General features: G+C 32.9%; 1 protein-coding gene across 1 annotated transcript; it reads left to right on the top strand.

Annotated features, from left to right (window-relative positions):
* Positions 1 to 2,485: 2,485 nt before the first annotated feature.
* Positions 2,486 to 14,606, top strand: LOC137931585 (membrane alanyl aminopeptidase-like). Its single transcript, XM_068775027.1, has 14 exons — positions 2,486 to 2,499; positions 2,597 to 3,102; positions 4,000 to 4,155; positions 4,915 to 5,232; positions 5,966 to 6,149; positions 7,781 to 8,022; positions 8,958 to 9,147; positions 10,061 to 10,250; positions 12,234 to 12,334; positions 12,445 to 12,624; positions 12,696 to 12,877; positions 13,020 to 13,334; positions 13,949 to 14,018; positions 14,243 to 14,606. The coding sequence occupies exons 1-14, from the start codon at positions 2,494 to 2,496 to the stop codon at positions 14,582 to 14,584; spliced, it is 2,982 nt and encodes a 993-aa protein (XP_068631128.1). The 5' UTR covers positions 2,486 to 2,493; the 3' UTR covers positions 14,585 to 14,606.
* The last annotated feature ends 1,566 nt before the right edge of the window (positions 14,607 to 16,172 follow it).

Here is a 16,172-nt window from a genome sequence, read left to right on the forward strand (position 1 = left end):
GGAACATATCTGAATATGTAAGAACAGGACCAATATATAGCTACTTCTGCACATGCAGACGTAGTCGTGCTAATAAGGTGCACCGTCTGCCAGACCGCTGATAAATGCGCATGCGGCAAACAATGCTAATTACACAACTACCACCGCTAAATCACTCAACACGTTTTTCACCCCTCCACGGGACATCTTCAGGAGTAACGTTATACCGATAAGTGCCAAACACCGAGTCATTATTATTAGCACAACTACGACTGCATGTGCGGAAGTAGCTACATATTGGTCCTGTTCTTACTTAGGATGGACTTTCGCAAAATAACGCCTGATTCCACTAAATAAATAAATAAATATATCTGTAATAAATAATTTATACAAAGAGAAGATAGAAAAAAATGATATATTGAAATTAAAATCAATTTCAAAGGTATTGTCGTTTCAAGCAATAGGTGGCCTCTGCAAGGCACATGCCTCACCCAAAAGCTATCTATGGGAGGCTATATCATAATTGCCACGCTTGGCAGGAGAGTTGGCGATCCCATTATGGTATTTTGGTACGCAGAGGACGCTGCTACCCATCCTCTATTTCACAGGTATATTGTACATATAAATAACTCCAGCAATATTGATTGAAGTAAATGGTCATTTAAAACGTTTGCTTTGTTTTCTTTTTTATTTCCATAGGTCGAATTTATTATCAGTATATTAAAACAGCATTAGTCAGTAATTATTGCGAATTATTTTTTTAATTAACTATATATAACCAACTGTAAGGATAAGATAAAATTTGCTATAAACCTAAATGATGTCAAATAGGTCATAAACTTTGAATCTGCGTTTTGAAGTAATTTCGTTTTCCTGTAAACCATTTATTACCGTTATGGACGTTAGTTTATAAATTATTATAATAATATTAAAATTTATAAAGCGAATTCTTAGATCTCCACTAGATTTGAAATAGACCTTGAATTGTTTAGGCAAGTTATCAACAGAGTCGTGCTCTCTCTTTATGTGGAAATTCTTCGCTGCAAATATTACAGATCATTTCAGTATCTTTTATTACGAAGGCGTTTATAGCATGCCATGGTCTAAAAGTTACCAGAAATCATAATTTAGAGTTAAGATCTGGATTAAGTTACTGCTAATTTTCAGCTTGTTCATTTACAAATACGCTTAATTGGATCAAGCGTTTGAATCTTGCTAAAAGGACTATTGTTTCTGATGAAACATCGTGTTGTAAAAAAAGTATAATCACCTTCCCAAGAATAGTATCTTCATGTATTTGTACTGATGTTTCGTTAGTTTTTTATGGAAATACGAAACCTTCAGTGAAGACGAATTCGAAATTCAAATGAAATGTTGCTTTTTTTTGCGCAAAAGTATTTATGGTCAGACAGACTAAGAATTTTCTAATCATTCACCACACTGCCTAGAATAAAACACTCTAGTGTATATAGATTCATTCTCTTTAGTAAAAACTCTTTTTTAATGCTGCAAATAAACACGGTCTTTGTCTGGGTTAAATCGACAGACTCTAAAACATTGCCTTTCAGTTACTAAACAAGAGACTTCACACTAAAAGTGTGATGTTACTGTGATAAGAGTTGGCAAATGTGTATTTCGAAAGAGTCAAAAAAAAGCCAAGTTGATATTGATTAAAGTCATCTATTTCATTCTATTTTTACCCAAAAGTAATCATGTTTTCTCTTGTTTGACATATTAAGTACATTGTCAAGATTGTCTTTGGTAAATTTATTTGATCATCACTAATGACACTTTCAATAAAAGTTACATATAAGACAATGACACGTAAAAAATAAATTTTGATTTCTCAATTTCTTTCCAAAGTTAATAATGTTCATAACTTGTATAAATTTCTTCTTTAAGTTTATTTCTTAAACGTTTCCTAAAAGGGCTACATAGTTGAAGAGTTCGAAGTGCTGTCAATGCTTCCGAAAATCTCGTCACCAGATATATTTGAACACAATGGTGCTGCATAACATATCTCGGAGCGAAGTTGAGGATGACTAAACCAGGTAAACTATATTTCTTTTAATTACTGTTTTACAACATCTTTATGTTCGATTCCATCAGAAGTTCGTAAAATAATTTAATTATATTTTATTCCACTATGGGTCGCTTATAGTGAAAAGAACGCTAGAATAGCCCTTAGATAGAATCTAAAATCAAATCGAGCTGCACTATGCTATCATCTTTCACCTTTAAATTTTTCTTAGTTTCAAACGCAACTTTATCTGAGAAGAGCACACAAAAACATTTTTTTCCTTTGTGATCATTCCATTGTTTCCATTTTTGTGTAATTAATGAATATTAAAAAATATATATCGTTTTAATGCGTAATAAATAGTCCTTTTGACCATTGTAATAATTAATAACCAACTTAGTCGTTCGGATAAGATAAGAAGATTAGGAAATAAAAGATTAAGATTAATCAATGCTAGGTAAAATTGTTTTTTTTTGTCATTGTGAACCGGCACGATGTTGGTAAGTCACCGTTCTTTAAAATACATTATTTAAGTATTAAATATATATAGTTAGATACTAAATGGATGATGTATGTGGTTCATTATGACTTATGCAGGTATCCGGCTGGTTCTTGCTACTGATTGGGACAGTTCTCGTCCAGGGTAGTCCGGTGCCCGTGCCGGACGAAGAATGGGAAGAGTTCTATCGAATGTTGAGAGATCCCGCATACCGTCTACCAACCACAACACGTCCCCGCCACTATGAAGTATCTCTAACACCATATTTCGACCAAGTACCTGTTAATTCAAACATAAATCCGTTCAGTTTTGATGGAGACGTAAAAATATTCATAAGTCCAACGGTGGCCAATGTAAATGAAATTGTTCTGCATTGCAATGATCTAATAATCAATTCACTAAGCGTGCAACATAACGGTGTGGAAATTTCCACACCGGACCAGGAACCAATTTGCGAGATGCCATATAGCTTTTTAAGGATCCGCACTAATACTTCGTTAATAATTGGTCAGGAATACGTTATAAAGATGACTTTTAATGGTAACCTGCAAACGAACATGAGAGGATTTTATAGGAGTTTTTACCACGATTCAACTGGAAGAAGGTAATATATTTAAAAAGCACCCTTACCCTGTCGTGTACCTCCGGTATTTTATATATAAAACATGGGTGGGCATGTACTTTATGAATGTATAATATCGGGTGACGGTTGTCGCAGGTGAGTGATTTTGAGTATTTCAAAGAGGAGCACCTACCAATAGCAGCTCACATATAATAAGTGTTCCTTCACGTAGCATATACCAATGGTGGGTCATACCACTGGTGGTTACTTGAATATTCCATCTGAGGTTTGTACCATCTGTGTCTTGCACTCGAATGTTCAATCTCGTACCGTGTACCGCACGTGTAAATTGCGAATTTTGGTTCGAACGAACCCGTATGAATTAGATCTCATCACGGTTTCTGGCAAAAAGCCGAAAGGAAGCCGAATCTGATATATACGAGGCATGAACAGATTCGTACTAAGCTTTATTGGTGCATCATAGACTCTATCTAAAAGGAAGCGTATATCCCAACAGTGGGAACTTTACAAAGTTTCGTTATACTATGGATAGCAGTCAATTTTTTTAAGTGAATGCTTTACAAATGAATCCATAAGTACTAAACAATCCGTATGTTAAATTACAATATAAATTTACGCGAAGTTCAAATTGAACTGTCAAATGCGCAAACTTCACTGTGCGCTGTCAAATGCGCAGTTTTATTATGTTTTCTAAAAAACTGTCAAATTTCTTTAAAAATTTTTCATATTAACCTTTTACAAAGTATTAGGAAATTTTAGATGACAAAGCGGAAAAAATATCATTAGTATACACGTTAGGATAGATAATATGGAAGAAAATGATAAAATCACTAACTGGTGTATTATCTATATGTGTTTGTGTAACTTTTAAAAATTTTCGTTTTTGCTACAAATATCATGAAAGAATAATCTTTTTAGATGGATGGGAACAACTCAGTTCCAGCCGGGCCACGCTCGACAGGCGTTCCCTTGTTATGACGAACCAAGCTTCAAAGCTACCTTCGACATTACCATTGTTAGAGAGGATAGCTTCAGTCCTACCATATCCAACATGCCTATTAGGTTAAGAGAAGAGTAAGTATATTTATTCAAACACATCAATTTCTCTACTCGAATCAGTGAGCAAGATAAATAAATAATTCTTATAAAAGATAAATTACCAAGTCCTTCATGAATGCATACGCGCATATAAAGTTCCACCACCTATTATGTATCATCATTTTCTTATTTTTAACACTAAAATTAAAAGTTAAATAATTTAAATGTACCTTATTATTGCATTCAAGAGTTTTAAGATGATCTGAATGTATTTAAATTGGATTATTGACTCATTTATAAAGTTGATATTGTAATGTATACATAAAATATAGTTAATTTATATAAAAAAAGAAACGGTTGAATTTCTGAGTGGTACTTCTCACCAGATAATAATTCCGAACCGATGGCAACACTTTTTTTAATTTTATTTATAATCCTAAAAAAAATATTAACGAATCAAAGACGCGTGTTAATGCCTATGAAATGCATTTGTTTAATGAAATTTTAGAAAATTAGATTAGAAATAGTTGTAAAAGCTTTAAAATATTTTGCTGAGAAATAATCAATCTGAACATTTTGAAGGTTTTCACCTGTAACTAATTACCTTCTACGTATATTGACAAGACCGAATTTTCAGTCGTCTATGGCGTCTTGCTTTTAGAGCCTATCGTCTTTGTTTTCAGTTAGTTGATCTTCAGACCATTATCTAGACTTACTGTGTCAGCATGATACAGTTATTTTATTAATTCATTTGTTGCTAGGAGTGCTAGAGATAATATTCGTTAATAATTTCAGACGTCCTGGCAATCGGACCGCAGAAACCTTTTGGACCACGCCTGTTACTTCCACGTATTTACTGGCTTTCATAGTATCACATTACGAAGTTGTCGCTACAAACAATAATGTTCAGAGACCGTTCGATATCTACGCTCGTGACAATGTCGGTAACACAGGGGATTGGTCTCTAGAAATCGGAGAACTGCTTTTAGATGCCATGGAAAGGTACACTCTGATTCCTTACTACACGATGGCAGAGAATATAAACATGAAACAAGCGGCCATTCCGGACTTTTCAGCGGGTGCTATGGAAAACTGGGGTCTTTTGACTTACAGGTAAGTTTAATATTTACATTAATTATTTATTACCTAGCATCTGGTCTACTCATCATAATTTTAGCAGTATGATGTCCCCAGCCGTGGACATCATACTGCCAATATACATATGTATAACATAAAATAGGGCCGGTTACTTCCGAAGTTACTTAACAAGGTCTAACTAAGCAAAGGCTGTAACAGGACTCCCAATTACCACAGTCCTAAAGCAAACACAAAAAAGGATCGCATGTAAACAACTCCTTGTCGATTCCTTTGACGCGTTTCAAGACAGAGGTGATATTAAGTGAAAAGAAATACAATTAAAGAGAAATTATTTATTTGAATGTTGAATTGATATTATTTAATGTATAAAATGTAAAAAGCAGTTGTTGGAAATTGTGATCAAAGTATGATAAGGATTTTTATAGATTTTAGATTTCAGACAACCTTGTTACGGTTGTCGGAAGCTGCTTGAAGTAAGCTAATTCTAGCTGGTGTAGAAATTTTTGTGTGACGCCTATGTGTAGAACTGGACGTCATACAGCTGAATTGATGGTGATAATGATGAAAGCTCTTTGTAGTTTTGTTTCGACAACTGTTTACAATTATCGGTAGAGTATATAGCATAAGTAGGCGGTCGCATTAATCTGTTACAGACCAATTTAAAAATTTATTGATTTCAGATAAAAAAACTATTTTTATAATTTTTTTTAGATTATTCTCTGTACAAATAATCGATTGTCTTTTTCAGGGAGGCTCTTATTTTATATGACCCTGTTAACACGAACCACAATTACAAACAGCGTGTAGCGAATATTGTATCCCACGAAGTGGTACATATGTGGTTTGGTAACCTCGTCACTTGCGCTTGGTGGGATAACCTATGGCTCAACGAAGGCTTCGCGAGATTCTACCAGTACTACCTTACGCAAACGGTTTGTGAAGCATTCTTGTATTGTCATATAGTGTGTATTACTGAGGAGCACAGGGGTGGATAGCAGGCTTTGTTAATGTCCTTCAAAGGCACTGAATGCAGGTCTTATTACAAATCTTTGACAGAGGCCTATGCCTAGCAGTGGAAGGCAAACGGCTAATGGTGGTGATGCTTGGACTATTCTATTTTTGTAGTAACGCCTCTTTGTTTAAACACCATTTGAGAATTGATAAAATGATCGTATTAATTAACTCAAGTATTGTATTAAAACAATAATCAAATAATAAACAAAACAAAGTTATATACATACAATAAAACATACATTACGTAAATATATATATATATATATATATATATATAAATATGTGTGTATGTATGTATATATATCCTTCCCATAAAACGCAATATTACAAAAGCTTTTTCCAGTCCTCTGAACAGTCAAAATAATCTTTTTCCTGTATAACCTGAAAGACCTTCTATTCACGGATTTTACCCCCATTTAATTCGGATTTTACCTCCTTAACCATGTCAAAACGGCGTTCACGCATTCGCTTTTTCAGTTTACTGAAAAACACAGGCCAAAAGCCGCACGGAGCCAAATTAGGCGAATACGGTGGTAATAGACCAATTGAGATTTTACGGATTTGGGACACCAAACATTCTCCAAAATGGTTTGGGTTGAGCCACATATTACAACTTTAGGTCAACAGACCAAGCGTCTGCAAATGTTGTAGACAGTCTTACCAACCTGGGAAAAAAATGATCTGCCTTTCTAATACCCAGGATTTTTAAATGTCAATTTCACTTTACTTCTTGACATAGTAGTATAAAGAAAGTCGTTAGTCACACCATTTATAAAGCAATCTCGGCTGTTTATTTTTAGATTTTTGTGTTTTTTTTTAAGTTTTTTTCCGAAACTTGATAAGAAGTATTTAAATTTAATATTTCTCATAGAAATATATTGACATTAGCGGTAAAGGAAATTAAATTGATAATTTTGTGTAAATTCTAAAAATCAGAAATATCATTCGTTGACCTTTGATTTTAGTGTTACACTTTGATAGCATTTTTAGTATGAAATACACAGTATACCTATCTTTCTTGTAAAATTTATTTAAAAAATGTTATAATTGTGCCTCTGATGTGTTTTTCAAAATTAATAAAAACTGTGCAATCATTAAGCAATCAGAAATTTAAAGTATAAGGTTGTTAAACGGTTTTTATTATTAAACGGTTTTATTTAGTTCAACCCGTACGGAATTTATTTGTTTATTTATTTGGGTCAAAATTGAAATGGAAATATAAGCACCTTCCCGTTGTCAGATTGATCTGAAATTTGGTACACACATTTAATTTAGATGACAATACAATATAATAAAATCAATTACATTATAAATCTAAGATGGCCGCCGATACAAAATGGCGGATTACATATTTTTCCTTAACCCCCTCAATATGGGTATCAAATGAACGGGTTACACTAGTAAAACACCATGATTATATCAAAATTTAAAATTCAAGATGGACGCCGTTCCAATATGGCGGACTAGATACATATTTTTCCACAACCACCACAATACTACTAAACTTAAAAGTTTTTTAGATGTATTTATCTTTATATGTGGGTTATAGGTTGCTCCGGAGTTGGGCTATGATATCCGTTTCATAGTCGAGCAGTTGCAAACAGTAATGATAGCAGACTCGATCGATTCTGCCCACGCCCTAACAGATCCCACGGTCAACAACCCTACAGCCGTCAGCGCACACTTTTCATCCATCACCTATGCCAGAGGAGCTTCAATCATAAGGATGACTCAACACTTCCTCGGAAACAGTACATTTGTTAAAGGACTTCGTCGCTATTTGAATGAAAGGTAATATCAATTTATCTTTCGTACTTCATATACCTTATCATATATAAATTTATATGCCTTAACAATAATAAAAAGATCACAGATAAATTATAATACGAATTACTGCAATTATATATAACTATTGAATTATTTTTTATCGTATTTTTTTAATCAGATCGTAAATGACGACAATGAAAATTTCCGTAATACTGAATGCATTAGTAAATACTAAAGTATGTCTTGGTGCGCAGAATCGATATCCACTGCGGTCTTATGCTTTCAAGCTGATGTATATGTACTGGCAAATGCGGTATTGGACGTCGCACGAGGTAGACAAACGACCTTAAAGGAGGACGTCGAAAGACGCAAGATAAAAAGCCGCTTCCAACAGGTCTAATCAAAAATCTGTAAACGATGTCTATATTCAGCTGTGTTCATCTTACGGATGAAATAAAAAAAATACATTTCTTAACACTACAGCGGGTTTTTTTTTAAATTTTCAATATATTCAAATGTATACATATTTCAACACATGTGCTTTCGTGCATATTTTTAAAAAGAATATAATAATGTTTAAAATATATATATAAATAAATATATATCTATATATATATATATATATATATATATATATATATAATGTGTGTATATTACACAATGATACAACAATAATAGTCAAAATATAAAGTTTTCTAACAATCTGTTTTACTATGAAAAACTTTTTTTAATCATTGGACATTTAAATAGGCAGAAGTATCGCATCCGTATCGCATATTACTTCATTTGCCAAAGTAAACTGTGCAGTCATGTCAGAATGGAAACATAAATATTTATAATTAATTTCACATTTATATTTGTAATGACTTATAACAAACTTGTGTTTTATTATTAAACTTTTAGAAATATTTAATAAATTATTATAATAATATTTAGCATTTTGTATTATTTTTTATTAGGAAATTCGACGTGGCCGAGCCTCACCATTTGTTCGATGCCCTTGATGCCGCTGCGACGGAAGACAACGCTCTTTCAGCTTACAATGGTGTCACAATTGACACATATTTCCGGTCGTGGTCTGAGAAGGCTGGACATCCCTTACTCACCGTCACCGTTGACCAGAGAACAGGACAAATGATTGTAACGCAGGTGAATGATTTTAACTGTTCTTAATTGCAGTTTAGTTACCACTATAATATATATTTTTATATCAGTACTATATACAGAATTTGAAAAAAAAAGGGTGGTTTTAAAAAGATATGCCGTTCAGAAATCGATTTACAAATTGTTTCTGGACGTCGATATCGATGGTCGATTATTTTTTGGGGGCCATGCACTCCAATGTTATATAAATATGACTTTTAGTGTTGTACGTATGTCATTATTTCAGAATCAACCATTGAAGTTACAGATTATAAAAAGTTTTTCTATCGCCACGTTAAAATTGAAAATATTATCCAGGAAAATACGTTTAACCGAGAGTGTTAGTAGCATCAGTCGCAACACGTTCGTATTAACTGGTGTTACTACTATTAATTGTACAATGTACTACTATTAATTGCACAATGTACTACTATTAATTGTACAATGAACTACTATTAGTTGTACAATATACTACTATTAATTGTACAATGAACTACTATTAATTGTACAATGTACTAATATTAATTATACAATGTACTACTATTAATTGTACAATGTACAACAATGTAACATAGGTCATATATAGCAACTAGAGCTATATGCTCTGAAATGAAGACTTCGGGAGCATCAAACGCAACGCAGGACGTCCAGGTGGACAGATTACCTTCCTTCAGGTCGCTTTCAACCGGTCCTATTATAAATATATGGAGGAATCTCGTATCCACCGGATGTCGACATACCTATGGTGATAATGTTGCTATAGAAGCAGTTTCCGGTATAATTTAAAAAGTTGTTTTTAAGAATTATGGTAATCTAGTAATTAAAAGAATGATATTTATAATCATAGACGATCATTGATCCTATTCTATGAATAAAAAGTTATTTATGAGCTAGGTAATAAACATCTCGTGTATTTCAGGCACGCTGGGAACGTAATACAGGAGTATCAGCGCACCCAAGCCTTTGGTATATCCCCATCACATGGACAAGGGAGGGAGCACCTGAATTCGAAAACTTGAAGCCTTCGCAGGTAATATCCGCGCAAGCAACGACAATCAACCGCGGCACCACTGGACTGGAATGGGTTATTTTCAACAAACAAGAATCCGGTATGTTAATAATTTTAAATTCAAATTAAAACCTATTTCAAAGATGTAGGAGTCATTTTCCTTGGTGAATGAAACTCGTGTTATTAGTCGACAATGTCAGCTTGCGTATAATTTATATACTGACTCCTTCCTTCGCGCTTGCTTTCTTTCATTTGCCGAAACTATCTGGGATATTAGCGGCCTGCGAATCCTGTGAAATAGTACTATGTAGCCCGTGTCAAACCTCCCCGGGAAGCTCTGGAGCTTTACTACTAGTGACTTGAACATGGAAGTCAGTCGAGCCAAATCTCTTTTTTGTTGTTTATTTAATTAAAAATAATTCAAACGCTATTAATTTAATACTATTTACATATATAAGGTAAATAATTTAAAAAATAATATCACGCACCGGCGCGAGACCGGCACTGCGAAAGGTATTCTCTTTCAATGCCGGGTCTCGCGTTTTTTGGCACGTGGCGGACCTTTTCTCATACGCATATTTCACGCGCAATAATTTAAAAAAAAAAATAACTAAAAGAATGGTTCGACATTTTATGTTAAAGTTGGTCGATAGGTATCTCACGCCGGTGCCGGCAGCTAAGATGTTAAAAGAGATCTAAAGCTAGGTGCCCACTACGTTCTTCGGTTACTGGATCAACAATATATAATATTTTAAGTATATGCAATGCATAGTCCGCTTCCAAAAAGTATTTTATAAAAAAACAAAAGCCTAGCTACTGATTCAAAATTCGAACATTTTTCGAATTTATTTAGGTTCAATAGAAAATTATAAAATTTAAACATTATTTTATACAAATTTTACTTATAAAACATTATTTTGTATATTTCGAATTGTTCATTAAAGATGTCTGTCTAAGTTCTGGTTAAGTTCGAGGTAAGTAAATCTTTATTATAATAGATATTTAACAAAAATAATTTTAAACAATATCATCGTCATTTTAGGAGTAGTTCATCTACTGCTGAATCTGTATTTTTTATTGCATTAAAGTTCCAACTGGAACCGGACGGACGCTTAAATATAGATTGTTTCAACGAATATTTTCGACAATGCTCACAAGATGTATATCTAAATGACTATCTGATAATAACAGTTAAACGCATATATATTAGATAGTAGAATAAACGTTTTTATTGCGATCTTCATAATCATAAAGAATTTAAATGGTATCAATAAATAATTCAGGTGATAAACTCACAATACACTGAAACACGTTTTTATAACAAATCATATATGATATGTTATCAGGAGCTATGATCGAAAATTATTTGTGATCCAGTTTAACGTATATAGGTGAACAAATTTAATAATATTTATTATATTATCTATTAACTAAAAAAGCTTAGAGGTAAATTACAATTTGGCAATTATACGACAATAAATAAAATGAATTTAGTTAGCTAATTACAAGCTTTCAACAATTACAATGAAAATATAAATAAATATTTTAAAAAAGGCGGCGCTTTTGAAAGATCATGATTATATCACATATAAGATAGAATGTCAATGATAAGACCTAGCTAGAACTAACAAAATATACATTGTAAAGAGTTTTTTTATACATTCATTTCATTATGGCATAACAATTCAAAAGATTCAATTTTGTTGACAGGCTTTTTTTTTAATTGATTCACAAAATGAAACTATTCATATATGTATATAAATATACATAAACATTTAAATATTTATTTAAATATATTCATTATTTCATAAATTTATGTTAGCTAATAAATGCCTACACAGCATAATGGTTTCCTGACCGTTCCACGTAAATATATATATATATATATATATATATATATATATATATATATATATATATATATATATATATCATAAAAAATATAAATTGTATCGGATTTTTTTTTGAGATACTGAATATACACCTCGATTTTTAAGCACTGCATGGCACAATAATGTTATATTAAACAATAAATTTCTGCATAAATGTTGGAAAATAATTGAACTATTTTAAAAATTTTCAGGCTTTTACAGGGTTAACTATGACGACACGAATTGGTCTCTCCTTACCAGATATTTGAGGGACAGTAATAGGACAAAAATTCATGAAATAAACCGTGCTCAGGTAAGATAATTTTTTTTTTTTTTTTGGTATAGTTCAAACTTTTTGTAATAAGGTAAATAACCAACCGCTGTGTAACATGACAAATAATATATTTACTGAAAACTTTGCAGATAGTGGACGATTTATTTGCATTGGCTAGAGCTGGTGTTAAAAATTACACAAGAGTGTATAACATTTTGTCGTTCCTTGAATTTGAAGATGAGTATGCACCTTGGATCGCGGCTATTAACGGCTATAATTTCGTAATCAGAAGACTTGCACACGACAACACAAACCTTCAAAGATTGAAGGCAAGTATATATTTTTCAATGAAATAAAAAATAATGATAAGTGAAATTTATTTCCGATCTTTCTCTTTTAGGACAATATTAAAGGACTTAGTGTAGCAATTACAAGAAGGCTCGGTTTTGCCGAGATAGCCGGAGAATCTTATATGGATGGTCTGTTACGTATGTACGTGCTAACCTTCCTTTGTAATATTGGTCATGAACAGTGTGTTTCTGAGGGACGAAGAAATTTCCAAAATTGGAGAGCAGGCCAATTGTGAGTATATGAGTAATTACAGTAATTTAGCTAACAATGATACCGTTAAATCAGAATTTATTGCTTTAGTAACACACGCGATCTACTCTATCTCTAATGCGGAATTCTGTTATAATATGCCTAATATAAATTCTTATTTCAGTATTCCAGCAAACATGCGTCCCTGGGTATACTGTGTGGGTCTACGTGAAGGTAACGATGATGACTTTAACTATTTCTGGAACCGTTATTTAGCTGAGGATCTTGCCAATGAAAAGGTAGTGATGTTGGAAGCAGCCGGTTGCACTAACAGCCAGGCAAGCTTATGGAAGTACCTAGATGCTATTGTAGCTCTCGATGATGCAGTGAGGCCTCAAGATTATAGTACATCGCTTAGTGCGGCTGTGTCGGGCAATGAAGCGAACACGAGAAGAATGTTTGAATGGTTAAAGAATAATGTTCCTGCAGTCACCGCAGCGTAAGTTTAAAATTTAAAATTTCGTCCCAAGGAGAGAATATAGACCAGTGTTTCCCAAAGTGCCGCCCACGCCCCACAAACGGGTAATTTGATTTTATAGGAGAGCAATTCGAAAATGGAACCAATATGAGTATAAGCCTTTCGCACCGGGCTATTTAAATGCAATGCCAGATGTCAAGTTTAAAGTCAAATTCTTAATTAAATTAAAATGTATACAAAATGAATTTGAGGAATGCTGGGCATAAGAATTTTAAAAAAGCTAAGGTGGGGCATGGCATAAAAAAGGTTGAGAAACACTGATTTAACCGTAATAAAGTACGGCTGATAGTTATACTAGTAGATGAAACATCTTTTGGATTTTTGATCTTGTGATACCTGAATTTTCTCACAATTTTTTTCTTAAGGGGACGTTTTGTTTATGTTTAATAACATAATTCATATAAAGTGAGTTTCTTCGTAGAATCGAAGTTATAATTTTTAGGCTTTTATCCAATGGCCACTACTGATTTAAGTTTATTGCAGTAAAAAATATAAATTTTTTAAAATAAATTTTATTACGTAATCTTATAAGCGTATGTAAACTTATAAGAACACATTATTTATATTTTGAACAGAATGGGCAGTGCAGCAACACCCGTGAGCAACATTGCAGCGCGTCTTTTAAATGAGCAAGAAATCGCAGAGGTAATTTTAATGTTGTTAATCACTATTAAAATTTGATGTATACATGTAGGTTGATATACATGTCAGTTTTATATTAAAATTATAATACGAAATAGACTTCCCAACACTAGGAACATAAGAAAGAAAATAAGTAAAAAATAATAAATAACATGTACTTATTCATTTATTTTTCTTTGTAACTAAAATTAAATGTGAACATTTTTTTTAATTTGTATCTTTTTTAGTTCCAAGCATGGCTTGATGCAAACCGTAATACACTTGGATCGGCTTACGACACTGGCATCAATGGCATCGCAGCCACGAGAGTTAACCTTCAATGGTCATCCCAGCGCATTCCAGAAATGGTACGCTACTTTGAATCAGGTTATGTAGAGGATGTAATTGAAGATATAGTGGATGGTGGTGAAGAAGAAGGACCAGAAGTTGGTGGCGGTGGAGGAGGCGGTGGGGGAGGCGGTGGAGAAGGCGAGGAAGACAAAGAAGACGGTGACACAGATTCCGCTAACATAACAACATTAAGCATTGTAACACTTATCACGATGGCAGCTATTCACTTAACTCTTTAAAGAATAATAACTAAATATATTGTTTAAACGTAAATTGGTTTTATTTTGTATATCACTTCTAATTAAATGCTATTAGTGACTAATTTTTCCATCAGATATATTTAAACCTTATCTCCGGTTTTTTCCGGCGTATGAATTAAAAACATCATCAGAAATTCGAAGTGGAAATTAAAGTATATTGAACTACAATGACCTGAAATTACACTAGTGTATGCATAATACATTCATACAATTACAATTTAAAAAGAGGTTTTTTACATAGGAACAACCTCTTTTTCTAAACTTGAATATCAGTAGAATCATTATTTTAATATAGGAACATTCCTTATCTTTACTTTGTATCCCTTTTACTAAGAATTATGATTCTTTTTCGAATGTTTATCGCGCACTGTTACGCTATTCGTGCCAGTCTTCGGCAGTGTTTATTGCTTCGACTACTATGGCATCGACCGTGGTTCTGACCCGCCATCCATACACTTTGCCAACGATCTTCATTTGCGAAAACGTTTCTTAGTATTCAGATATAGATACGAATATAAGGATTCTCAATTGTTCATTATGGTCTTAACAACGTGTAGCTGGTTGAAAGGAACAAAAATTAGTAAAGGGATGTAAGACCATAGTATAATAGAACTGAATTTATGGTAAAATATAAACTAGTCAAATAAGACAATATAATAATACTAGAATAAAAACTGTAATATTTTGGGAATGGCGTAGAGGGATAAAAAGCTATAACAAGAATGCCAAAGGAGTGAAAGATTATATAGCGGATGAAATGAAATAAAAATAAAGAAATTTACTGCGAAAGAAGAGAAAAACTGAAAATAAAGAAGTAATGACCTTAAAGTTTCCAGACTATAGAAAATGTTAGTCGCGGTCCCAACAACATGAAAGAGGCGCCCCAGCGGTGTGCCATAGAAAAAGAAAAAAGAATTATGTAGCTTACTACTTTACAAAGATTCTGCTTACTGAAGTATTTAAATGAACAGTAGGTTTTTGTTCAAGGACAAATGATTGAAGTTATTGTGAAATTTTAGCTTGAGGTTTTTAGCTAAAAATGTGAATCGATCACTTGTGAACTTACCAACACTACTTTAAATGAAATAAATTCATATAATTGAGATATATTTACACATGAACTCTACTAGCCTGTTAATTTTTTTATTAATAGTTCAAATACAGACACACATTTGGTAAAATGCTTAAAGTGATTCAACAATTTGCGTTATAAATATAATGACCGAATTAAGTGATAGTGTGAGTCAGTATTTTCATCGCAGGATGACGTGTCTTCTTTTTAGTAAACTTTTCGATAGTGGGTTCTACCGACAAAACGTTTATCATAACTTAACATTAGTCAAGAATAAATTTTGAAAAGTAGCAGTCTGGAAGGATTGGTGAAGGACAAGAGGCGATGTATGAAAGGTAAAGGAATGAAGAGAAACTAGAGTTAATGTGAGGGAAAACAGAAGAATGAGTGAAAGATAAAAGAAGAGTGAGCAAATAAAAAAGAACATAGAAATTTTTTAAGCTCACAAATGTACGAAGGGCTTCCAAAAATGGAGGCCACCAAAAATACTCATGC

This window comes from Battus philenor, unplaced genomic scaffold (genome assembly GCF_028537555.1).
Source record: "Battus philenor isolate CCGP_79_NKW_IND1 unplaced genomic scaffold, ilBatPhil1.0.hap1 SCAF_8, whole genome shotgun sequence".
NCBI lineage: Eukaryota > Metazoa > Arthropoda > Insecta > Lepidoptera > Papilionidae > Battus > Battus philenor.